The 27,482-nt window shown below is 40.7% G+C and overlaps 1 protein-coding gene across 1 annotated transcript; it reads right to left on the bottom strand.

The window, feature by feature from the left end:
• Positions 1 to 269: 269 nt before the first annotated feature.
• On the bottom strand, positions 270 to 6,792 carry LOC133011475 (uncharacterized). The gene is made up of 7 exons (XM_061079201.1): positions 6,698 to 6,792; positions 5,954 to 6,084; positions 1,987 to 2,319; positions 1,445 to 1,795; positions 1,248 to 1,282; positions 988 to 1,038; positions 270 to 407 (listed from the first exon to the last, which is right to left on the bottom strand). Exons 1-7 carry the CDS (start codon positions 6,790 to 6,792, stop codon positions 270 to 272), a joined length of 1,134 nt encoding a protein of 377 aa, XP_060935184.1.
• Between the last annotated feature and the right edge of the window lie 20,690 nt (positions 6,793 to 27,482).

A 27,482-nucleotide genomic window follows, 5' to 3' on the forward strand; every position in this document is an offset into this window, starting at 1 on the left:
AGAAAGCCAAACTACAAAGTGCTAGGGGGAAGTTTTTTTATTTTTTTATTTTTTTAAGTCAAGGTAAAGTTGGAAGAGATGCGTTTTTAGTTTGCGATGGAAGATGTGTCGACTTTCTGATGTCCTGATGTCGATGGGGAGCTCGTTCCACCGTTTAGGAGCCAGAGCAGCAAACAGTGGTGATTTAGTTGAGTGTTCAGCAGCGAGGGAGCAACAATCAACCATGAATGATAATAGCTATTTAATCAGAAAGTCGAGTGTTTGGATTGTTAATCTATCGCATAAGCTCTGACATCAGAGTAGACAGTTTCTTCATCTGCAGGTTTTACATTCCTTCTCCCGGTTGTTTTGCCAGCCTTCCTCTTGCTGAAGGTTGGTGCAGAATAAACCAATGAGTCCTCGTGTCTCTGGGGAAGAATGTGGAAAAAAACAAAGTGTCTTGAAACTAACATTTGAAAAGAAAACAATAATTTACTAACCAACCTGACTGATATCGATTTATGAATGCTGATGCAAATATTATATAATATTCAAGATTTTATTAAAGATTTTCCTTAATGTGTGTGTGTAAATTGGTAACAACGATTACAAACAAATACATAGAAGTTAAATAAAAAAGAGTAACATATTTTATATTTATCTACATACAATGTAGAACATATATCTTGCAAACCGTCGATCTAATCAACTTCACATTTCATGCAAGTGTTTTGTAAAATTAGTTTTGTGCTACTTGGAAATGTGATATGCTCAAGTCGAACACGTCTTCTTCTACGTCCTCAGATAAACGACAATGAGGTCAAACTAAGCACCAGATCATTTTGGTCATTTGATCATTTGAACCATTTCGGACTGACACAGACAGACTGTCCAGCAACAAATGCAGATACAGATGTGTCGGTGACAGGATCATATATGAATCAATAAATAGTTTGGGCTCCATTATTAATTGTTTCTGTCTTTTCATCATGTACTTTACCTGCTGACTTGGCGGATGACCACCGACTGCTGCAGCCTCTGTTTGTAAAGAAACTCCAGCTGTGTAATAAAAGATAAAAGAGGCTGCAGGTCAATTTACACAAAGGATTAATGTAAATTCTGCGTATTTATCTTTTGCTAAATACTTTTAATCAAGTAAAATATAAGAATATTTGATCACCTTTGCAACAATCACACATTTTCTTCTTGAACAGGACGACAACAACAATCAGAATTATAGCCAATGCAGCACTTAACAGACACAGAACTGTATTGGCCTTCTGTACATCCCACATGTTGAGTGCTGAAACACAATAATTAAATAATCAAAGTTAGTTCGGATTTGACATAATGTTTAAATTCAAAGGAACAAATGTGACAAATTTGTGATACATGATAGTAATTTATTCTATTGATTCCAAATTAAACACAGGAATGTGATATTTTAACAATAAAAAACAGTTACCTTCATTTTCCAGTTTTATTCCTTGTCCAAATAAAATCTCTCCACATGTGACCACAGCGCAGTAATAAGTCCCAGAATCAGGGGAACTAAAACTCTTACAGAAATTGAAGACACATCTGTGGGGTGAGTGAGCTTCAAGGATCCCGTCACATTCATCACCACTACTTCCATGAACATAAACTAAACTGGGATGAGATTCATCAGCTCTGAACCAGTACAGCTTGTCATATCTTGGACATGTGTGGTTGTCAGAGCCGGACAGGACGGAACACTGCAGAGTCACAGAGTCTCCTGAACTGACCGGGTCAGATGGACGGACTTGAATGACGGCAATTATATCAGGTTCTGGTCCTGGGAAATACAAACACAAAGATGAACATTTAATACAGTTACTTATATGAACTGATGTAAATTGAGAAGATATTTATTCTCTTTATAAAGACAATATAGAGAAAAGATTAAATTACTTATAAGTTTTGTTTGGTGTTTGCAAAGTTATTGTATTTTCAAAAGATGTGAAATGTTTGTGTTTTTTTATTTACCTTTAATTTTCAGAAATGTTCCAATCAATAATTTCATGTCAAGTGTTTTTTGTTCTATGCAGTAGTAAACTCCAGCATCACTCGGCTCTGCTTTGTTAATGTACAGAACAAAGCTTCCAGGCTCTTGTTTGACTGTAAAGTGAGGAGTCTTATTTACAACAGAGTAATTATCGAAATAATGTGTTCCTCCCAAGAATTCAGGCAAGTTTCCATAAACAAGCCTGATCCAAAAAAGTTTGCCTCCAAAATTGGTCTTCTGGCGGCTGCACGTCAACTTCACTTCATCTCCGACATCAACAGTCTTTGTCTCAAAGATCTGATCGAATGCGCTTCCTAAAAGTAAAATTAAATAGAGCAACGATTTATGATAATGACAGACTAATAAATGTCCTGTGCTGAATTGACGCAAGAACAACAATTAAAACATTCCGTACATTCCAAATAAAATCTAGAGATTGACTTACGAGTCGCTCCGAGCAGCAGCAGCAGTTGGAATAAGATCAGCATTTTAATGAATCCTCTTCAGACAGTCGTTGATTTAGATGCTTATATACTACAGGAAGATTATCTTCATGTAATCATATCAAGTGGGTGGGAACAACGTGAGAGCAATATGATTGGCCTCTCATTTTCACAGAGGAAATAATATCTGATATCCTTCCATCTAAAACACATGAAACAACCAACAGCAACCTCAAGTTTCAACTCAAGGTTCATCTCATTTAATTCACTATTGAACAATTGTGTTTAAACAGAATTCGAGACTGGTTTCCACAAACAGTAAAAAAGACGACCTTGGTCAATGATGTTGTGTTTTCTTTGTTTTTTTTCTTTCTTAACAGGATCATCATAAAACTACTCAACCAACTTTATTAAGAGTTGGGGGGAGGGGGGGGATTTGGCCCTAGGAAGACGTGAGTGTACAGAGTGGTTGTGATTAAGGGACGTAACCAAGAATGCTCCCCCACAGTCTTACATTGTAAAATAGGCTGAGCAACTAACAGAACATGTATCGAAACTGACATTTATAAACTCTAACAAACTTAATCTCCTGTCAGTTAGTTCGGTTCATACTTTTCAACTTCCTTATAAAGACTTTGATGCTTTGCTTTAAAGTCGTCACCATTTCGTCCCAATTTTCTCTGAACATCATTTTAAATGCATATTGAAGTCCTATGGAATAACACTGCTTTATTGTTATGTTTCTGCACAAGTGATGAACCAGTTATGAGTTTAGAGTAATTACTTTAATTTTCCAACAATTACAAACATCTGTTTCAACTCCGCAGGTTTAGCAGGATGTAGTGCAGGTAACTTTGAATAACTGTTAGAATAATGTTTTTGATTTGATAGGATATTTAGAAGTAAAGTGATATATAATACAATAATAACCAGAAGCATTTCAATGCCAAAGCTTTGAGGCCCGAATCAATTCTGACAGCACTTAACAATATATAACTACAGTGTAAGATTCTGCGTCCTCAAATCAAAAAATATAATCTTACAAACGGTTTATATTTAATTAATTAAAGACAAAAAGATGTGTGCAGCTCTTTGACACAGTGAAACGCTGCAGGAGCCAGTGATGACCCTCCCACACAGCACATCAAGCTCAGCATGTTGAGCTGGGGGGTGGTTGTGGTCACACCGTCCATCGTCTGTATTCTCTACAGGCGGCTGTGAGCAGGAAGCAGAGCTCCACTGCCACAGTATCTCAGAAACACATTCACATCGAGGTCACAAAACACAACAAACTGTTCACCATCAAAAAAGACCAAAGAGTGGAGATTCATGATACAACTGGAACGACCTGTAAAACATGTCTAAGACATTTTTATATATTTTCAAGTTATGGGGTTAAAACTACAGCAGAAAACGATGCATGAGACACAAACAGACACAGAAACACATGTGCACAGTCACCACCAAAGACCAAATGGAAACTTAAGCATTGCTGTGGTGAAGGTTTCGTATAAAGGTGTGAATACGAGGGGGCTTTTTTCACGCTCAGTTTCAAGAAGCTGAGCTCGTTCTGCTTTTATATCTGTTATTAAAACGTCCAGTGGAATACCAGTGTTTTATTGGTATGTTGTTAATATCACATCAACTTACAGGAGTAGTTGATGATCACACACTTGACTGATTTATGCTTTGATCTAAACTTAACTTTTGACAAATTATCAACAAGTAATTCGGCAGTTGTTAAATTCTGTTTCAGTGTGCATCAGCTGGAAGTGATGCAGTGGCAGCATTTACACATTAATACTGAATGAAATATTATTCAGACAAAACAACACCACAACAAAACAATATGAAGATTTCATATATTACATTATATAGATAAGTAATAGTTTATTAAGAAAAAGTTCATTTGGAATTTGTTTTTAGATACATGTGTTTGTCAATAAGGGGGCTTGTTATCGCAAGAGGGGAACAATGAATTAAAATGGTACTTTGTCAAAAACTCAAACCAACAGAATATCTTCCCCAAATTCAAAATATGTCAGACTTTTTTGCTATATTCAAAATATGTAAAAAATATCAAGGCTGGCGTGACTTATGTACAACTAAAAGTTTTTATAAATCCATGACCATTATTAGAAAATATTTGAAACTGAAAAATGTTTTTCACATTTCTCGGGATCAATTTCAAAGCTTTATCAATAACCTGTAACTCTCTGAATGCAAATTATCATTCAAATGCACAGATGATAGGATCTTCACAACGAGGGGAAACAAATGAAAATACACATGCAGAAAATATATTTTAACACACACACACGAACACAAACACACACACACACACACACAAACATTTTCAGCTTGTTCAACAAATATCCGCCTGCTGAAGTTGCATGTAGCTCTTCCCTCACTACAGATCAGTTTGAAGCCCATAGTTGGGTGTGTGGTGAGTCAACAGCCTCAGTGGTTGGTCTCAGGGCAGAGAGACGGCCCAGCCTTCTCTCAGTGTCGCTGCAGCCTGCGGTTTTACTTGTTGTCGTCGCAGACATGTACCTTAACTACCAAAGACCGGTGGAGGAGTTTCTTTCCCCTGGCATTTTATGAAAAGCTGCACATGTTTTAAATGCATATGTACATAACATGTAAATGGTATCCGAAATACAAAATGCTAATTTTGTATGAATTGTTTGCCAAACAGCTGTTTGCAGTTGTGGAAAAATACAAAGCACGTCAGTCAAAAACCACGGAAACTCCTCCCCCCTCTCTGTTTGTGTCAGTGTGTCCATCTGCATTAGACAAAGATGTGCGATGAAAGGTGAAAACACACAGATGTGACGAGTGAGATTTAACTAATGCATTGAAATAATTGCTGTGGTCCACGGTTCATTTGAATAATTTCACATGTTCCTTTCCTGCAGTGAAAAGTTTGTTGTGATATTGGGTCCTGATTAATCTTGGGTGCAAACATCAACCATTTTTGAAAAAAGTATTCAGGCCTCCTCAGGTTATCTAGAGCAGCAGAGAGTTAAACGCAGCTTTCAGCCACTAACTAGTTTCATGTTGCAACTTGTTAGGGAGCGAAGTAGCCACAGATATTTAAAAATGACGATATTCAGTTAAAAAAAGTGAGTGAGGTCATCCTTTCATCATCAAGGTTGTTAACCTTGACCCGGAGGTTCTAGCCAATTACAGGCCTATCTCCAACCTTGCCTTCCTGTCCAAAGTGTTAGAGAAGGTAGTCGCTTCTCAACTTCAGGACCACCTCAAACATAAGAGCTTGTTTGAAAAGTTTCAGTCAGGATTTCGTTCAGCCCACAGCACTGAAACGGCTTTGCTCAGGGTTACGAATGACCTGCTGATGACAGCCGATGCAGGATCACCCTCACTCCTCATCCTCCTGGACCTGACTGCTGCATTTGACACAGTGGATCACACTCTCCGCCTAGAGCGCCTCTACAATGCTGTTGGACTATCAGACTCTGCACTCAAGTGGTTTCAGTCCTACCTCTGACAGACTGCTCCCTGTCTCCTGTGGTGTTCCGCAAGGGTCGGTCCTCGGCCCCATCCTCTTCATTATTTACATGCTCCCCCTCAGTCGTGTCATCAGCAAACATAGGATGTCCTTCCACTGTTATGCTATGACGACACACAGCTTTACATCAAAACTGCCCCAAAACCCTCTGCAGCCATTTCATGTCTCACCGCCTGTCTTGGGGAGATTAAGACATGGATGAGCAGCAACTCTCTCCAGTTAAACAGTAGCAAAACTGAAGCCCTCCTTGTTGGCACTCCACACCAGGTTCAGTCATCCTCCATAACTCAGCTCACCTTTGATGGTCAGGTAATACCCCTCTCCTCCACAGTCACTAATCTGGGAGTTAGGTTTGATCCTCACCTGACCTGTAATGACCATTTAAAACACCTGTGCAAAACCTCCTTTTACCATCTCAAAATCATCTCCAAACTCCGCCCCACTTTAACCCTGTCAGATGCAGAGAAGCTCGTCCACGCATTCATCTCCTCTAGACTGGACTACTGCAATTCACTTTTCACTGGGATCACTGGCAAGAACATCCAAAAACTGCAATTCATTCAAAACAGTGCTGTCAGGATCCTGATGAGAGTCCGTAAATATGAGCACATAACACCAATTCTCCTCTCACTCCACTGGCTCCTTGTCTCAACCTGGATTGACTACAAAGTCCTACTCCTCACCCATAAATGCATAAATGGACATGCACCTCCTTACCTACAAGACCTCATCACTCCGCACACCTCCACCCGCATCCTCAGATCTACAAGTAGCTCGCTCCTTTGGGTTCCCAACACCAAGCTCCGCACCATGGGCGACCGGGCCTTTTGCTCAGCAGCGCCTCGCCTATGGAACGGTCTCCCTGACCACCTGAGGGCAACACAGACCCTGGACTCTTTTAAGACTGGCCTAAAAACCTTTTTATTCAAGGAGGCGTTTTTACTTTGAGTTGAGTTTTAGGACTTTGATTTTAACTATGTACTTGTGGCACTCTGAGATTCTCGGATGAAGAGTGCCTTGCAAATAAAATGTATTTATTTATTTTATTTATATTATATTTCCTGCTGATGCCCAGAGTTGGACGTAAGTACATGTAGAAAGGTTTGATTTACTCTAATTTCAAAGTATTTTCCTCATTTTGTAGTAATTTCAAATATGGCTTGTATACATATATTGTGGCGTGCACTCATGGGTGTGTCCTCTCACCCAGTGGGTCGATGGGAAATGTAAAGTCTGTAGCTATATATACTTCCCGTATGGGGAACATGTGCCTGTTCTTCCTGACTACTGAATAAACAACAGTAAGCAGTACCTGCGTCTCTGCCTTTCCTTGTCCTGCCACATTGGTGACCCCGTTTTTTGAACATGTTCGAGGTGAAGGAGGATAGTGTCCCTTCCTCATCGGGGGAAGACGTTTTTTCTTCCCCGACCATGGCGCAGCAGCTTCCAGGATCGAACAGCTCCGTGGAGCACGTTAAGCTCCCGGAGTTTTGGCAGAACGACCCCGCGCCGTGGTTTCAGCACATTGAGGCTCTCTTCCATCTGCGAGGAGTAACGGCAGACGACTCCAGGTATTTTTTGGTGGTCGCGGCTTTGGACCAGCAATCCACCCGGCGCGTGATGCAGCTCCTGCGGGCCCCGCCGCTGCGAGGGAAGTACGCCGCCATCAAGCAGCTTCTCCTCCGACGCTACAGCTTGTCAGCCGCGGAGATAGCGGACAAGCTACTGTCGCTTCCCGGTTTGGGTGATGGTTCGGCAGTGGACCGGATGGATGAGATGCTGTCGTTGCTGGGCTCCGAGGATGAGGGTTTCCTGTTCCCGCACATCTTTCTGCGCCAGCTCCCGCTGCAGGTGCGCGCAGCCCTCGCCAACTCTTCCTGTTTGGCGGCCGGCGACTTCCGTGGATTAGCTGAGGAGGCGGACCGGATCCTGCTGTCTTCGAGGAACGTCTCCGTGCAGAGTGTGGCCGTGGAGTCCTCGCAGTCGACGTTGGAGAACGAGGTTCCGGCAGTGACGGCTGCAGTCTACACTCGCACACAGCGCGGCCAGCTGTGTTTCTTCCATCAGCGCTTCGGCAGCAAGGCGCGCCGCTGCGTTCCTCCGTGCGCGTTCCAGGCACCGGGAAACGGAAGAGCCGGCGCTCGGTAGCAGCCGTGGGCGCTGGTGATCAAGAGGAGCTGCTGTTCGTTCATGACTCCATATCAGGTAATCAGTTCCTGGTGGACTCCGGCTCGCAGAAGAGCCTTCTCCCTCCTGCAGCTACGGACCTCTCGGCCCGTGGCAGTGGTCCGCGTCTGACAGCGGCTAACGGCTCGGCTATAGAGACATGTAGCCCTTATGTCAATTCCCAGTTAAGACGAGGCTGTTATCTGAGCTCAGTTTATACCACCTGAATCTGAATAACGTCTGCTACTTGAAAGTGAGTGGAGTCCATACAATTTGGTCAATTATTTACAAATGATTTATTTAACCCAAGCAGTCATGTATTTTAAATAATAATGATTCGCTACAACAAATAAGATTTAGTAGTTTTAAAACTATTGAAACTATATTTAGGCACTATATATCAGACTCAATGGATATGGGCACTAGACCAATAATGAAAATAGAAATCTCCCTTATCAATGAAATACAATAAAACAACACCTCACATTTGTAACTAGGCCACACACAATAGCAACTTCAAAACACTCTTCTTAGGATAACAAACTTTAGACAATGTGGCACATGAAATTACAGGCAACTCTCACAACAGGGACATGCATACAGGCATAAAAGAAAATATAACAGCCGGCATGGAAAATAACAAATAAAAAACTATCAGTTAAACCCCCCATTGCAGGCCTGTTACTGTGTCCTTCTTAGCCCCACCAGGGCTACTCACAACCATCACGTTGGTGCCGCGTGCACAGTTGATGTTGCCGTCCGTTGCCGTCCGTTGCTTAGCAACCCCCTCGTCGCTGGCCGGCACTCGTCCCTCTTAGCTTGATGGAGCTGCTCCTGGTGGCTATCTAGCACTAGCTCTCAGTTTACAGTGCTGAGCTAGCGAACTAGTTTCTGAACAACACATAAAATAAAGTGCTCGTTCGGTGGCTGAAGGAAACACTACAGCCTTAGTTACACTCAATCTAAGAGTGGCTTAACTGTCCACTGCTGCTGTTGTCGTCTTCTTAAGTTCACTTTATCTCAAGTCTCTTCAACTCCGTCTCTCTCTGTCTCCTCTTCTCTCTCTCTGTCTCCTGCATCTCCCGTGTCTCCTCTCTGATCCCGCCTCCCATCCAATAAGGAGTCACCATTCTTGAGTGATTGACATTCCCACCAACTACTGACCACTTCACCTACCTAGCATGCCAGATTGACTACACTCCCACCTTTTTTATTCTTTTAAACCCATAACTGAAACTCTGTAGACAAATTATTGCACAACCATATTCTATTGCCCCATTAACAGTTATTTTATTTGCATCTATTCACCTTAGATAAAACATCATTAATACCATAGAACATATATATCCTCAGGTTATACCCGGGCTTCAGACGTTTGGTACCAAGTCTGTGACTGTGTGTTTCAATGGACGCAAATTTCTGTGTGATTTTGTTGTAGCCTCCATTACGGTTCCTATTATCGGAGCAGATTTTCTGTGCACTAATGGGTTGTTAGTGGATGTAACTAATCGCAGGCTCATTGATGCTGTGTCTTTTGCGTCTTTTCCGTGTCAGTCAGGGGGACCCGGGCCGTTAACACACGCTAATTTTGCGGCGTCAAAGGATGTCTTCCAGCGCTTACTGGCGGAATTTCCTTCGCTGACAACGCCCGCATTTTCTGCCGCGGTTACTAAACACGGCGTGGAACGTTTCATTCCCACTGCGGGTACGCCTGTTTTCGCACGTTCGCGTCGCCTCGACACCGTGAAGTTAGCCACCGCGAAGGAGGAGTTTGCTACCATGGAGCGTTTGGGGATCGTTAGGCGGTCCAACAGCCCGTGGGCTTCACCGCTCCACATGGTGCCCAAGGCGGACGTTTCTTGACGGCCGTGCGGCGACTTCCGCCGTTTAAATAACATTACGGCCCATGACCGTTACCCAATTCCGCATGTTCAGGATTTTTCGATTCGTCTGGCGGGCATGACAATTTTTTCTAAAATCGATTTGGTGCGAGGTTATCATCAGGTGCCTGTGCGGCAGAGGACGTGCCCAAGACTGCTGTCATTACGCCGTTTGGGCTTTTCGAGTTCCTGCGGATGCCGTTCGGCCTTAAAGGCGCAGCGCAGACGTTTCAGCGATTGATGGACTCGGTGCTACGTGACCTCGCGTTTGTTTTCGTCTATTTGGACGACATCTTGGTGGCCAGCCCGTCGGCTGATGAACATTTGTCGCACCTTAGGCAGGTTTTCCAGCGCCTTGATGGGCATGGTCTCATTGTCAACACAGCCAAGTGTCAGTTTGGGCTGTCTGTCATAGACTTTTTGGGCCATCGCATTTCGTCGCAGGGTGCGGTTCCTTTGCCCTCGAAGGTGCATGCAGTTGCGGATTTTCCCCGTCCGGTCTCGGTCAGGTCGCTACAGGAGTTTTTGGGCATGGTAAACTTTTACAATCGTTTCTTGCCTCGTGCGGCCCAACTCCTGCAACCATTGTATGGTGCTTTGAAGCTTAAGAAAGCCAAGGACCAGGTTGATTGGACCCCTGTGAGGATCCAGGCTTTTGAGGGGGCTAAGGCTGCCCTGGCTAACGCGGCGCTTCTGGCGCACCCCGCGTCTCGGGCGCCCATCGCCCTCACGACTGATGCTTCAGATGTGGCTGTTGGTGCAGTTGTTGAACAGCGTGTTGCGGGTGCGTGGCAGCCCCTTGCATTTTTTAGCCGCGGTTTGCGAGACAGTGAGCGAAAATACAGTGTGTTTGACCGGGAACTGTTAGCGTTGTACCTGGCTACGCGTCATTTCCGTTTCCTGCTGGAAGGCCGCCCTTTCACAGCCTATGTTGACCACAAACCATTGACGTTTGCTATGGCAAAGGTGACAGAGCCATGGTCTGCTCGCCAGCAGCGCCATCTAGCGGCGATCTCCGAATTCACAACGGACATCCAACATGTGGCGGGTAAAGCGAACCCGGTTGCAGACTGCCTGTCGCGGGTGCTGGTGTGCCCTGTGCATCTTGGGGTTGATTTTTCCGCACTGGCTGCCGATCAACCTGGGGACCCGGGTATCGTTGCACTGAGAGCTGCGAGTACCGGTCTGAAGCTGGAGGAGGCAGTTGTGCAAGATGGTGGGCCTGCCCTCCTTTGCGACGTCTCCACGGGCCGCCCCCGCCCGGTGGTGCCGGTTGCTTGGCGCCGTCGGGTCTTTGATATGGTGCACTCTCTTTCTCATCCGGGTGTCCGGGCGTCGGTGAAGTTGGTGTCTTCGAAGTTTGTGTGGCCTGGCCTTCGCAAAGAGGTCAAGGAGTGGGCGGCCACATGTGTGGCGTGTCAGCGAGCTAAAGTTCACCAGCACACTAGGGCGCCCCTCGAGCCATTTTTGATTCCAGCCAGGCGTTTTGATCATGTGCATATCGACCTTGTGGGGCCTCTTCCCCCTTCCCAGGGTTTTACACATCTCCTTACCATGGTAGATCGGACCACTAGGTGGCCAGAGGCGGTTCCTCTGTCTTCCACGACATCTGCGGACGTGGCACGCGCTTTTCTTTCAGCTTGGGTCTCACGTTTTGGTGCACCGTCTGATATCACCTCTGACAGAGGCCCGCAGTTCATTTCGGAGCTCTGGTCGGCGCTAGCAAAGTCTTTGGGCACACAGGTTCACCGTACTACTGCCTACCACCCCCAGGCTAACGGTTTGTGTGAACGTTTTCACCGGTCGCTTAAGGCGTCATTGCGGGCTGCGCTCTCAGATGCAAACTGGTTGGATCGGTTGCCATGGGTGATGCTCGGGTTGCGCTCGGCTCCTAAGGCTGACCTGGATGCCTCGCCTGCAGAGTTGGTGCTCGGTCAGCCGCTCCGCATCCCAGGGGAGTTTCTGCCTCACAGCTCGGCCCCCTTTCCGCGTCCTGCGTCACAGTCCGCTTGTGCACCGAGCCCGTGCATCATTTTTCTCCTCGGTCTTTCGTGCCAACGGATCTCGCGACCGCTCGGTTTGTTTTCGTGCGTCACGATGCTCACCGGTTTCCCCTCCAGCCCCCGTATGACGGCCCGTTTAGGGTGTTAGAGGCGGGTTCTAAAAGTTTCATTCTGGACATGGGCGGGCGCAGGGAGCGTGTTTCGTTAGACAGACTTAAGCCAGCTCATCTGTTGGCCGGCGAAGAGGTGCTACCGGCCCGGGTTCCCCGTCGTGGTCGCCCCCCTTCTAAGACCCCTGTGTTGTTTTCTCCAGTTGTGCCTCCTGATCCTGTGTCTGTTGTAAATGATGTCCCTTCCACTTGTTTCACCCCTGCGTTTGCGGACGGGGATCGGCGTAGCCGTTATGGTCGCCTCGTTAAACCCCCTGAGAGGTACTGACTTTTGTCCCATTTTGTATTTTTCCCTCTGGGTGTTCGGGGGGGGGCTTTGTGGCGTATGGGGAACATGTGCCTGTTCTTCCTGACTACTGAATAAACAACAGTAAGCAGTACCTGCGTCTCTGCCTTTCCTTGTCCTGCCACAATTATTTAATTATTGTGTTTCAGCACTCAACATCTGGAATTTACAGAAGGCCAATACAGTTCTGTGTCTGTTAAGTGCTACATTGGCTATAAGTCTGATTGTTATTGTCGTCCTGATCCAGGAGAAAGTGTGTGATTGTTGCAAAGGTGATCAAATATTCCCATATTTTATTAATTTAAAAGTATTTAGCAAAAATATATACACAGAAGTTAAATAACTCCTTTGTGTAAATTGACCTGCAGCATCTTTTATCTTTTATCACACAGCTGGAGTTTCTTTACAAACAGAGGCTGCAGCAGTCGGTGGTAATCGGCCAAGTCACCAGATAAAGTACATGATGAAAAGACAGAAACAATTGGCAGCCCAACCTATTTATTGATTCATATATGATCCGCTCACCAACACATCGGTATCTGTATTTGTTGCTGGACAGTCTGTCTGTGTCAGTCCGACATGGTTCAAATGATCAAATGATCAAATGATCTGGTGCCGAGTTTGACCTCGTTGTCGACCACTGCTGTCGTTTATCTGAGGACGTAGAAGAAGACGTGTTCAACTTGCTCCACATACTGAGGGCTCACTGCCATTAAATTTTTTTATTATTGAGCACATCACATGTCAAAGTTGCACCAAACTCAGCACTGTACTTCTGTGGGCATTTTACAATACACACGCCAAATGTGAAGTTGATTAGATGGACGGTTTGCAAAATATATGTTATACCTTTTTTTATTTATTTAACTTCTATATATTTGTTTGTTATCGTTATTACCAATTTACACACACACACGTTAAGGAAATCTTTGAAAATATATTTTATATTATATAACATTAGCATGAGCTAAAAACCATATAGTTCAGGCCACTTAGTACAGCATTGGTTTATCATATATTAATTTCAAGACATTTTGTTTTTTTCCACATTATTCCCAAGAGACACAAGGACTCATTGGTTTATTCTACAGCAACCTTCAGCAGGAGGAAGGCTGGCAAAACAACCGGGAGAAGAAATGTAAAACCTGCAGATGGAGAAACGGTCTTCTCTGATGTCAGAGCTTATGTGATAGATTAACAATCAACTTTCTGATTAAATTGCTATAATCATTCATGGCTTGAACATTGTCAAAAGAACAGTCATTCACATAACATGTCACATCTGATGTTAATAACAATATTTGGATCGTATTAAATAATATTTGTATAGAAACACATTTGCAACTGCTTTTGGTGACACCCGACAGGACTGTGTAATTACAATTTTTCAGCATTTTTCATTTTTCAAGGTCAATTGTGTTGACCTTGACAAAAGAGTTCTTATCACTGGTGAAGTATTGACTTAAATTTTCAAGATCATTAAAACCAAATAAATGAATGCTAATGTTACTCAATGTATCTGATAAAAATAAGTAACTGTTTGCAAACACATTGGTGTTAAAAGTAAGGGGGGGGTTAACCTGTCAACCATGTGCATTTGACTGAGAGCTTCAGATGAATCATTTGGTCTTTGGTGGTGACTGTGCACATGTGTTTCTGTGTCTATTTGTGTCTCATGCATCGTTTTTTGCTGTAGTTTTAACTCCATATGTTGAAAAGATATAATTATTACTTAGACATGTTTTACAGGTAGTTCCAGTTGTACCATGAACCTCCACTCTTTGGTCTTTTTTGACGTTGTACAGTTTGTTGTGTTTTGTAAACTCGATGTGAATGTGTTTCTGAGATACTGTGGCAGTGGAGCTCTGCTTCCTGCTCACAGCCGTCTGTAGAGAATACAGACAATGGACGGTGTGACCACAACCACCCCCCAGCTCAACATGCTGAGCTTGATGTGCTGTGTGGGAGGGTCATCACTGGCTCCTGCAGCATTTCACTGTGTCAAAGGGCTGCATACATTTAAATGCTTTAGGTTATTGTATTCTATATCCCTTTACTTCTTTATATCCTATTAAATCAAAAACATTATTCCAACAGCTATTCAAAGTTACCTGCACTACATCCTGCTAAACCTATGGAGTTGACCAGATGTTTGTAATTGTTGGAAAATGAAAGTAATTACTCTAAATTCAAAACTGGTTCGTCACTTGTGCAGAAACATAATAATACAACCGTGTTATTCGACAGCACTTCAATATGCATTTAAAATGACCTTCAGAGACAAATGGGACAAAATGGTGACGACTTTAAAGCAAAGCATCAAAGTCTTTATAAGGAAGTTAAAAAGTATGAACTGAATTAATCGACAGGAGCAAGATTAAGTTTGTTAGAGGTTATAAATGTCAGTTTCGATACATGTTCTGTTAGTTGCCCAGCCTATATTACAATGTTAGACATTTTCTTAAACATGAAACTTGAGGTTGCTGTTGGTTATTTCACGTGTATTAGATGGAAAGATATCAGATATTATTTCCTCTGTGAAAATGAGAGGCCAATCATATTGCTCTCACGTTGTTCCCACCCACTTGACATGATTACATGAAGGAAATCTTCCTGCAGTATATAAGCATCTAAATCAATGACTGTCTGAAGAGGATTCATTAAAATGCTGATCTTATTCCATCTACTGCTGCTGCAAGAAACGTCTTCAAAGGCCACGTCTCCTTCAACGCCACAAAATTGCCTGTTTAGACTTTGCAAGGGAGCACCAAACATGGGACATTCAAAGGTGGAAGAAAGTTTTATTCTCTGACGAGAAAAAAATGTAACCTTGATGGTCCTGATGGCTTCCAACGTTACTGGCATGACAAGGAGATGCCACCTGAGATGTTTTCTCCTCGGCACAGTGCAGGGGGCGCCATCATGATCTGGGGTGCTTTTTCCTTCAATGGAACAATGGAGCTCCAGGTTGTGCAGGGGCGTCAAACAGCAGCTGGCTATGTGGAGATGTTGCAGCGGGCATCCCTCTTGACTGAGGGCCCTCGTCTGTGTGATAACGACTGGGTTTTTCAGCAGGACAACGCTCCAATTCACAATGCCCGTCTGACCAAGACTTTTTTCCAGGAGAATAACATCACTCTTTAGGACCATCCTGCGTGTTCCCCTGATCTTAATCCAATTGAGAACATATGGGGATGGATGGCAAGGGAAGTTTACAAAAATGGACTGCAGTTCCAGACAGTGGATGCCCTTCGTGAAGCCATCTTCACCACTTGGCGCAACATTCGCACTAGCCTTTTGGAAACACTTGCATCAAGCATGCAAAAAATAATTTTTGAAGTGATCAACAATAATGGTGGAGCTACTCATTACTGAGTCAGTTTTTGACACTTTAATTTCTGTTTTAGGAGGGGTTTTTTTTTTTTAGCTGTGGTCTTAAACTTTTGATCAGCTGATGAACAGCCTACTTCAGTTAAATTGTTGTTTTCAATAAATTGCCTGCTCACAACTTTTGGTCTCTTGTTCCCATGTACCTTCCTAAGATCCAACAGTGCAAAATGCAAATTCATGCAATTTTTTAACTGGTTTTAAGATTTTGATCAGGTGTGTATCTTGCAGTCTGATCCCAGCAAAAGGAGAATCCCACCACCAGGTGGCGCCAGAGTGTTTGTCGCCACATGGTAAGGTGTTTCAACAGATGTGTATGAGAGATACTTGGTCTCACACAGACCAGAAAGAATACTCTGTTACAAACATTGTTATAGTCTCTAACTTGCACTGTCATACTCTCTCACACACACACACACACACACACTCATTCTCTCTCAAATGTACGATCATACTCTCTCACACACACATGATCGTAAATAATAGAGATTATGATTGTGCATGTAATATTGTAATGTATATTCGTGTTTGTGTCAGAGTATAGTGGTGCATGTCTGAGATTATGATATAAGGGGTAAGAGCAGTTATGAATCATATCTCTTGGAAGTGTGTGTGAGAGAGATTGATGGTAGATTTGAGAGAGTATAGTAGTTTGTGTGTGTGTGAGAGAGTACAAATGGTGTGTGAGACCAAGTATTAATTATCTCTCATAGGGAAATGATGATGGTCTTCACAAGTGAATAACCTGTCTCTCTCTCTCTCTCGTGTGTTTGCATCCCTGAACTTAATTTCTCCTACAAGTTATTAATAAATCAATGAAATAAGTTCACCTCAAATGAATCTAGGGTCAGATTGTTTCGTTTTTTTTAAATTTCCCTGAAATATTAAAATTTAACAATTTGTTAGCATAAGCACTTGAATTATTTTAATAATACAGTAAATGCTGATGAGTCTTAATACATTACACATTGTTTTTATTTGTATTGTATTTATGATATGGAGTCATCTATAATTATCATGCAGCCCAGATGACCTCTCTCACTTTTTTTTAACTGAACATCCTTGTTTTTTAAATATCTGTGGCTACTTCGCTCCCTACCAAATTGCAACATGTAAACGTGGAACTAGGTCGCTGAAAGCTGCATTTCCCTCTCTGCTGGTCTAGATAACCTTAGAAGGCCTGAATACATTTCTTGATGTTTGCAACGCAACATAAACACTATGAAGATTTTTACGTAATCATGTTAGCTTGCGTGTAGCGTGGCGGTCTGTGGGTTTGAGGAACAGAGGTTTGAAAGCAACGGTGATGGGAAACCTGACTCAGAGAATCGAGAGATGTGGAGAGTTCACAGATAAACATGTGAGAGAGACAGAGCACAGTTTGCGGCCATTGTGTATTTGATCTTCATCCTCAGTTATTTTTCTCTGATAAAAGTCTATTTTACATGTAATTTTCATTCAAAGCAAATCGTAGTCTTAACATGGTTCCGTACTCTTGTTTGTTAATTATTCCCATATTAATCAGGTTTATGGACCCAATATCACAACAAACCTTCAGAAGTGAAATTATTAAAATTAACCGTGGACCACAACAATTATTTCAATGCAGAAGTTAAATCTCACTCGTCACATCTGTTTGTTTTCACCTGTATGAGAATGATCTTTTTTTTAAAAATGCTGTTTCACCGCACATCTTTGTCTAATGCAGATGGACACACTCACACAAACAGGGGGGAGGAGTTTCAGTGGTTTTTGACTGACGTGCTTTGTATTTTTCCACAACTGCAGACAGCTGTATGGGAAACAATTAAAACAAAATTAGCTTTTTGTATTTCGGATACAATTTACATGTTATGTACATATGCATTTAAAACATGTGCAGCTTTTCATAAAATGCCAGAGGACAGACACTCAAACACTGAAACTCCTCCATCGATCTTTGTTAAGGTATATGTCTGCGACGACAACAAGTAAAACCACAGGCTGCAGCGACACTGAGAGAAGGCTGGGCCGTCTCTCTGCCCTGAGACCAACCACTGAGGCTGTTGACTCACCACACACCCAACTATGGGCTTCAAACTGATCTGTAGTGAGGGAAGAGCGTCACACAACTTCAGCAGGCTGCTTTTAGTTGAAGTGTTCGTGTGTGTGTGTTAAAATATATTTTCTGCATGTGTATTTTCATCTGCTTCCCCTCATTGCTGAGATCCTATCATCTGTGCATTTGAATGATAATTGACATTCAGAGTTACAGGTTATTGGTAAAGCTTTGAAATTGAGGCCGACAAATGTGAAAAACATTTTTCAATTTCAAATATTTCATTTTCTAAAAATTTCAGTCACATTGGAAACTTGATTAGTGCACCTCATCTGACCCTGGAACAGGCCGGCTGAGGAACCATGGATTTATTAAAACATTTAGTTGTATATATGTTACAAAAGCCTTGTATTTTTTTTTACATATATTGAATACAGCTCAAAAGTCCGAAATATTTTGAAGTTGGGGAAGATATTCTGTTGGTTTGAGTTTTTGACAAAGTACCATTTTGATTCATTGTTCCCCTCTTGCGATAACAAGCCCCCTTATTGACAAACACATGTATTTAAAAACAAATTCCAAATGAACTTGTGATTCTTAACCTATTACTCATCTATATAATGTAATATATAAAATCTTCACGTTATTTTGTTGTGGTGGTGATTTGATTGAGTAATATTTCATTCAGTATTAATGTGTAAATGCTGCCACTGCATCACTGTCAGCTGATGCACACTGAAACAGAATTCAACAACTGTCGAATTACTTGTTGATGATTTGTCAAAAGTTAAGTTTAGATCAAAGCATAAATCAAGCAAGTGTGTGATCATAAACTACTCCTGTAAGTTGATGTGAAATTAACAAACATACCAATAAAACACTTGTATTCCACTGGACGTTTTAATAACAGATATAAAAGCAGAAGGAGCTCAGCTTCTTGAAACTGAGCGTGAAAAAAGCCCCCTTGTATTCACACCTTTATACGAAACCTTCACCACGGCAATGCTTAAGTTTCCATTTGGTCTCTGGTGGTGACTGTGCACATGTGTCTCTGTGTCTGTTTGTGGCTCATGCATTCTTTTATTTCCGGTAATTTTAACACCATAACTTGAAAATGTATAATTATTACTTAGACATGTTTTACAGGTTAATCCAGTTGTACCATGAATCTCCACTCTTTGGTCTTTTTTGAAGTTGTACAATTTGTTGTGTTTTGTGACCTTGATGTGAATGTGTTTCTGAGATACTGTGGCAGTGGAGCTCTGCTTCCTGCTCACAGCCGTCTGTAGAGAATACAGACGATGGACGGTGTGACCACAACCACCCCCCAGCTCAACATGCTGAGCTTGATGTGCTGTGTGGGAGGGTCATCATTGGGTCGTGCAGTGTTTCACTGTGTCAAAGGGCTGCATACATTGAAATGCTTCAGGTTATTGTTTTCTATATCCCTTTACTTCTTAATATCCTATTAAATCAAAAACATTATTCCAACAGCTATTCAAAGTTACCTGCACAACATCCTGCTAAACCTATGGAGTTGACCAGATGTTTGTAATTGTTGGAAAATGAAAGTAATTACTCTAAATTCAAAACTGGTTCATCACTTGTGCAGAAACATAATAATAAAACCGTGTTATTCGACAGGACTTCAATATGCATTTAAAATGACCTTCAGAGACAATTGAGCGAAATGGTGACGACTTTAAAGCAAAGCATCAAAGTCTTTATAAGGAAGTTGAAAAGTATGAACCAAATTAACCGACAGGAGCAAGATTAAGTTTGTTAGAAGTTATAAATGTCAGTTTCGATACATGATCAGTTAGGTGCGCAGCATATTTTAAAATGTAAGACTGTGGGGGAGTATTCTTGGTTACGTCCCTTAATAACAACCGCTCTGTACATGGACATCTTCCTTTGGCCATACCCCCCCCCCCCCCAACTCTTGATGAAGTTGGTTGTGTTGTTTTATGGTGATCCTGTTGACAAACAGCAAAGACAACACAACATCCTCTCCAAGGTCGTCTTTTTAACCGTTTGTGGAAACCAGTGTCGAATTCTGTTTTAACACAATAGTTCAATAGTGAATTAAATGACTAGACAAACACAAATATATGCTGTATTTGGTCATAATGTGTTGTTAATTGTGTTATAAGAGAAAATATCTCATATTTGACCATATGTAATGTGTAGGAGGTTATTGTGTTTACTTTAAATCTTGTTGTGTTACTCTAGTGTCATTTTTGAAACTTGAAACTTGAGGTTGCTGTTGGTTGTTTCATGTGTTTTAGATGGAAAGATATCAGATATTATTTCCTCTGTGAAAATGAGAGGCCAATCATATTGCTCTCACGTTGTTCCCACCCACTTGACATGATTACATGAAGGAAATCTTCCTGCAGTATATAAGCATCTAAATCAAAGACTGTCTGAAGAGGATTCATTAAAATGCTGATCTTATTCCAACTGCTGCTGCTGCTCGGAGCGACGCGTAAGTCAATCTCTAGATTTTATTTGGAATGTACGCGATGTTTTAATTGTTTTTCTTACGTCAATTCAGCACAGGACATTTATTAGTCTGTCATTATCATTAATCGTTGCTCAATTTCATTTTGTTTTTAGGAAGCACATTCGGTCAGATCTTTGAGACAAAGACAGTTGATGTCGGAGATCAAGTGAAGTTGACGTGCAGCCGCAAGATGACGGATGCTTACGCCAGATTATTTTGGATCAGGCTTGTTTCTGGAAACTTGCCTGAATTCTTGGGAGGAACATACACTGATGATTACACTGTTGTTAATACGACTCCTCACTTTACAGTCAAACAAGAGCCTGGAAGCTTTGTTCTGTACATTAACAAAGCAGAGCCGAGTGATGCTGGAGTTTACTACTGCATAGAACAAAAAACTCTTGACATGAAATTATTGAATGGAACATTCCTGAAAATTAAAGGTAAATAAAACAAAAAAAACATTTCACATCTTTTAAAAATACAAGTACTTTGCAAACACCAAACACAACTTATAAGAAATGTAATCTTCTCTCTATATTGTATTTATAAAGATAATAAATATCTTCTCAATTTACATCAGTTTATATAAGTAAAAGTATTTAACTTGTTTTCTTTTCATTAGAGCTTGTTCATTTTTTTGTTTGTATTTCCCAGGACCAGAACCTGATATAACTGCCGTCATTCAGGTCCCTCCATCTGACCCGGTCGGTTCAGGAGACTCTGTGACTCTGCAGTGTTCCGTCCTGTCCGACTCTGACAACCACACATGTCCAACATATGACAAGCTGTACTGGTTCAGAGCTAATGAATCTCATCCCAGTTTAGTTTATGTTCATGGCAGTAGTGCTGGTGAATGTGACGGGAGCCTTGAAGCTCACTCACCTCACGGATGTGTCTTCAATTTCTGTAAGAGTTTTAGTTCCTCTGATTTTGGGACTTATTACTGCGCTGTGGTCACATGTGGAGAGATTTTATTTGGACAAGGAATAAAACTGGAAAATGAAGGTAACTGTTTTATTGTTAAAATATCACATTCGTGTGTTAATTTGGAATCAATAGAATTAATTATTATCATGTATCACAAATTTGTCACATTTGTTCCTTTTGAATTTAAACATTATTTCAAATCCTAATTACCTTAGATTATTTAATTCTTGTGTTTCAGCCGTCAACATGTGGGATGTACTGAAGGCCAATACAGTTCTGTGTCTGTTAAGTGCTGCATTGGCGATAAGTCTGATTGTTGTTATCGTTCTGTTCAAGAAGAAAACGTGTGATTGTTGCAAAGGTGATCAAATATTCTCATATTTGAAATGATCAAAAGTATTTAGCAAAAGATAAATACACAGAATTTAAATTACTCCTTTGTGTAAATTGACCTGCAGCATCTTTTATCTTTTATCACACAGCTGGAGTTTCTTTACAAACAGAGGCTGCAGCAGTCAGTGGTAATCCGCCAAGTCAGCAGGTAAAGTACATGATGAAAAGACAAAAACAATTAATAATGGAGCCCAACATATTTATTGACTCAAATATGATCCTGTCACCGACACATTTGTTGCTGGACAGTCTGTCTGTGTCAGTCCGACATGGTTCAAATGATCAAAAGATCAAAATGATCTGGTACCGAGTTTGACCTTCAGTTTGACCTCATTGTCGACCACTGCTGTCGTTTATCTGCGGACGTAGAAGAAGACGTGTTCAACTTGGGCATATAAAATTTTCCAAGAAGCACAAAACTCATTTTACAATACACACACCAAATGTGAAGTTGATTAGATGGACGGTTTGCGAGATACATGTTCTACATTATATGTAGATGTATATTTTCTTCATTCTATTTAAATTTAAGTTCTATATTTGTTTGATAATGTTGTTACCAATTACACAACCACAGACACATTAAGGAAAATCTTTAATATGATATAATATTAGCATCAGCCTCCTTAAATCCATATCAGTAAGGCCACTTAGTAAAGCATTGGTTTCTTTTCATACGTTAATTTCAAGACATTTTGTTTCTTTCCACATTCTTCCCCAGAGTAACGAGGACTCATTGGTTTATTCTGCACCAACCTTCAGCAGGAGGAAGGCGGGCAAAACAACCGGGAGAGGAAATGTAAAACCTGCAGATGACGAAACGGTCTACTCTCATGTCAGAGCTTATGCGATAGATTAACAATCCAAACAGTTGACTGTCTGATTAAATAGCTATTATCATTTATGGCTTGAACATTGTCAAAAAAACAGTCATTAACATACATTACATGATGTTAACCCTTTGATACACAACATGGGTCAAAAGTGACCCGATGGAGTTTTAATTGTAAATATCTTTGCAATAAATTTATTTCATCATTCAGAATTCCAGGAATTCCTCAATTAACTTGTTTTTGATCATTACACATTCTTATTTTTATTTTTGCCTTATTTACTTTTTTAATAAAAAACATTTTTGTATCACTACCCCTCTAAGGCACAACATGGGTCAAAAATGACCCGTATTCATTTCACATGTTATTTCATGCATGGCTGTGCTTCTTTGCTATATATTTTAAAATCTATTTATTTAATCATTTAATATAACAAAGTATTAATTAAAATATCTTGTTTTTGATTACCACAAATCATTATTTTCATTTTCTCTGTCTTAATTTTTGAACTAAAATGGTTTTTGTATTACTACATCAAGTTTACACACATGGGTCCAAAATGACCCGTATTCATTTCACATGTTATTTCATGCATGGCTGTGCTTCTTTGCTATATATTTTAAAATCTATTTATTTAATCATTTAATATAACAAAGTATTAATTAAAATATCTTGTTTTTGATTACCACAAATCATTATTTTCATTTTCTCTGTCTTAATTTTTGAACTAAAATGTTTTTTTTGTATTACTACATCAAGTTTACACACATGGGTAAAAAATGACCCATGTATGCAAGTGTGAATTTGATAGGAACCTTTGATTTGTAAATGTTTGTAGTTAGGAACATGTTTACTGTGGACAACTTTTCACATGCCACACAGTCAGAACTACTTATCAGAACTAAACGGGCTGCTTTTGCACATCTGATTCATGTAAGTCTTATTTTACAAAGAAAAAATTTGATATCTTGTGAAAAGATAACTGCACATAACATTTAACATTATTCCCTCTACTGGTGGGAAAGATAAATATGTCCAATATTATTAGCTAGCTGTTAACATATTCTCTTTTAGCTAGCTAATGTTAGCTTATGTAAGCTAGGTAAATTCTAGCTAACGATAGCTAGGTCAACATGATTTAGTTCTGACAAGTAGTTTGTGTGTGGCATGTGAAAAGTTGTCCACAGTAAACATGTTCCTAACTACAAACATTTACAAATCAAAGGTTCTTATCAAATTCAGACTTGCATACATGGATTATTTTTGACCCATGTGTGTAAACGTGATGAGGTAATTTAGTTCAAAAATTAAGACAGAGAAAATGAAAATAATGATTTGTGGTAATCAAAAACAAGATATTTTAATGAACACTTTGAAATATTAGATGATTAAATTAATAGATTTTAAAAGATATAGCAAAGAAGCACAGCCATGCATGAAATAACATGTGAAATGAATGCGGGTCATTTTTGACCCATGGAAGGGCAGTGATACAAAAATGTTTTTTATTAAAAAAGTAGAAAAGGACAAATGAAAATAAGAATTTGTGATGATCAAAAACAAGTTAATTGAGGAATTCCTGAAATTCTGAATGATGGAATAAATTTATTGCAAAGATATTTACAATTTAAACTCCATCGGGTCATTTTTGACCCATGTGTGTAAACTTGATTTAAAAATACAAAAACTATTTTAGTTCATAAATTATGAAAGATAAAATGAAAATAATGATTTGTGGTAATCAAAAACAAGATATTTAATGAATACTTTGAATATTAAATGATGAAATAATTCGATTTCCAAAAATATAGCAAAGAAACACTCAGCCGTGCATGAAATAACATTGTAAGTCAATACGGGTCATTTTTGACCCATGTTGTGCCTTAGAGGGGGTTTGCATAGCTTGTGTATCAAAGGGTTAATAACAATATTTGGATAGTATTACAAATATTGGTATAAAAACATTTGCAACTGCTCTTGTTAACACCCAACAGAACTGTCACTCACACTTCTCAACTGCTCCGCTCCCTTCACTGGTTACCAGTAGCTGCCGACATCCGTTTTAAAACACTGGTACTAGTGCTGTGAAGGGATCGGGTCCAGTCTCCATCCAGGACATGGTCAAACCTCACACCTCAGCCCGTCCACTCCGCTCTGCATCTGTGTAGTAGAAAATTAACTAAGCAAGGTTGAAAAAGTATTTTGTATTTGGAACAGTAAGTGTTTGAAGCTTCTCAACAGACTTTTATGACTTGTATTTACATACAACAGATGTTTGATGACTTGAGCTGTTTTCTGGTGGGAACTGTTTATGACGTCAATACAGTGAGACCTTTTGCGACTTAATTACCCATCAAAGGAAGGAGTGTATCTCTTATAATCACCTTAGGAAACACATGTGAATCAACTGTTATGTTTAGTTTCCTGTCCTTCCCCCACCTATGGGAACCTGTCTGGATTGGCTCAGAGAGACAGCCCTATCCCCTGGTATATAAGATCTGTGTATCTGACTGTTCTGCATCTTCACTCTGAGACCCTTGCGGTTTCCCTGTGTTGATCCTTTCTGCAGAAAGCCCCTTATTAAATACACGTAGATAACTTTGTTGTTTCCAGCCTCTTGTATCTCCAGAATTCTACCACAATTTGGTGTCAGAAGTGGGATCGCACGTCTGGACGCATCTGGACTCGGTGTCTACGGTTGACTGATCATCTTGGAAAAAAGTTTCCAACCTTAACCTCCCCACGGGTGAGATGCAGGGACCTAGACCCGAGCCGGATTGTCTCAGCGCTGCGATCTATCTGGTGAGAATCTGAGATTTCAAGTGTAATATATACCAAGCAGAACATAGTGTTACAGAGAAGTTGGTCTAAGAGGGAATCGGGATCCTCCAGACAGGTGAAAGCCCTGTAAATTTTTAACCAAGGTTTAGAAGAAACCTGGAAGGTAGACTGACGAGGTACCTTAAAAACGAGTTTGTTAAATAACACAACCACAGAGAGGACATAATACTGAGTTGTATTTGCATTGTGTGAAACAAGTCTCGAAGACGCGCGCATGTAGAGAACTTCTTTAAGGCACTATGATTTGTGTTGGTGAGGCAGAATATTTGAAGGTGTATTTTAAAAAAAAAGATATAAAAAAAAGAAGAAAAAAAAAAAAAAAAAGAGATGAATTGAGAAACTAACAGCAACCAAGTTATTACAAGAGAAAATTACTGTTGGTTATATAATATTGGAGGTATTACATTATTTAGATGATGTTTATATTAACAAGTTTCCTATTTGCTCCTTACGATAGCGTTTTGGAGATTGATTGAAGACTTAAGGTAACTAATACTTAAAATAAAATTTAAAAAAAATTCTTTACATAGGTAAATGAAAATATAAGATTTAGATAATGGAACTGAACTGAGTAATCCTTATGTGAACTTCATGTGAAAGAACTATGGTGACAAAGCACTAAGTTTGTTTCAAGTGTGAATGAGGAATGAGTGACTTTGGGTTTCCAGAGAGAGAGAGAGTTTTAGTATGAGACAGCTGAAAGAGGTTTGACTGAAGCTAGAGGAGAACGAAAAAGTAAATTAGGCCAGAAAAGTAAATCTTACATTTCAGGCAGATAAGAATGAGTGTGGAATGTGATTAGAAAAATTGCATCATAGGGACAGAAAGCACACACTGGCAGGGACAGTTAACACCTCACAAATGTCTCAGTGTCTCAAAATGCAGGTTCCCGACCTCGACTCTTCCCCGCCGACAAGACGACAACCAGAACAACAGCTAGCTCCACCAGAAGCGGATGTTCCACAGGCAGGAGCCCAGGTTCCACAACAACCTTTTCCAGCTAATGACGTTCCAGACCCATAACTCCTCTCTTCACCTCGCACCAGACAAGTGGGCTATATGGACTGGGACAGGATCCAGCCCGAATCGCGAATTCTTGAAGTGACCTGATGTTGCCAGCCTGTTAAAACGTACAGGCATCAAGTGGGACTCAGGAAGAGCTTAATAAAAGCACATGCAGTTCATGCGAATAAGAAGAAGAAAGAGAGACTGATCTGCATAAAGCCTCACTGAAGATGTTCAGAGGTACATCGCGATGCAGAAGAAGAGGATTTCAAGGAAGGAGGGGGGACGCATGTGGAAACGATGATTGGGACATTTGTTTTCTCTGTGGAGAGAAGGGACATTGGGCAAAACAAAAATTGCCAAGGAAACAGTAACTTTACAAGGCTGAATGAACCGAGGCGGGGATGGAGGAGAGGGAGGAACCAGCATCTTTGAGCAGAGAACGAGACCATGAGGAACACCTCACACATCAAGAGGGTGAATGCACCACACAAACACAAACACTTATCATAGAAGTAAATGATTTTTTTTTAGAGAAGAAAGACAAACTACTGATAGGAACATAGCTTAAATAGCAATGAGATGATTATGCTAATATGCCAATGCACACACTCACAGTGCTAGGGAAAGAGATTATATTTAGTGTAATGGTGCTTCACTGTTATATGCGTTTGAATGGAAGCTTTGTTCATCTGTTGTCACATCAATCAACAAAGATCTAGTGGATAAGGAACATTCAGTCACACTAAGAACAGACACCACGTGTATGCATCCAAAAGATTTAAACTTCACTGCACTCAAACACAAAGGGAGAGATGCAGGTTTGAAAAGATAAGTTGTAGGGAAAGCAGTGTGAAAGAAAATTCAACACTAAGTTGCATGTTCTGGAAAGAACATAGATGTGCTGTTTCTGTAGTCACCCTCTCAGTTCCTTCACAGATGTTCAGAGGATGCTTTCCTTTTTTGATGTTCCTGGTTCACACTCACATGACTTGCTGTCAAAAACAAAAATGATGAATGGCAAGACTTGCGACCGTGGATACAAAAATGTGTCAATGCTGACA

The sequence above is a fragment of the Limanda limanda genome, chromosome 10 (assembly GCF_963576545.1).
Source record: "Limanda limanda chromosome 10, fLimLim1.1, whole genome shotgun sequence".
In the NCBI taxonomy this organism is placed as follows: Eukaryota; Metazoa; Chordata; class Actinopteri; order Pleuronectiformes; family Pleuronectidae; genus Limanda; species Limanda limanda.

Excerpts from the sequence above, each read along its gene's own strand:
- LOC133011475 (XM_061079201.1), bottom strand. The coding sequence starts at position 6,792 with ATGGTGCGGAGCTTGGTGTTGGGAACCCAAAGGAGCGAGCTACTTGTA. Across the intron at positions 6,085-6,697 it reads GGAGTGATGAGGTCTTGTAG|CATAACAGTGGAAGGACATC; the intron begins GTAAGGAGGTGC and ends GTGTCGTCATAG. Across the intron at positions 1,283-1,444 it reads AATAAAACTGGAAAATGAAG|CACTCAACATGTGGGATGTA; the intron begins GTAACTGTTTTT and ends ATTGTGTTTCAG.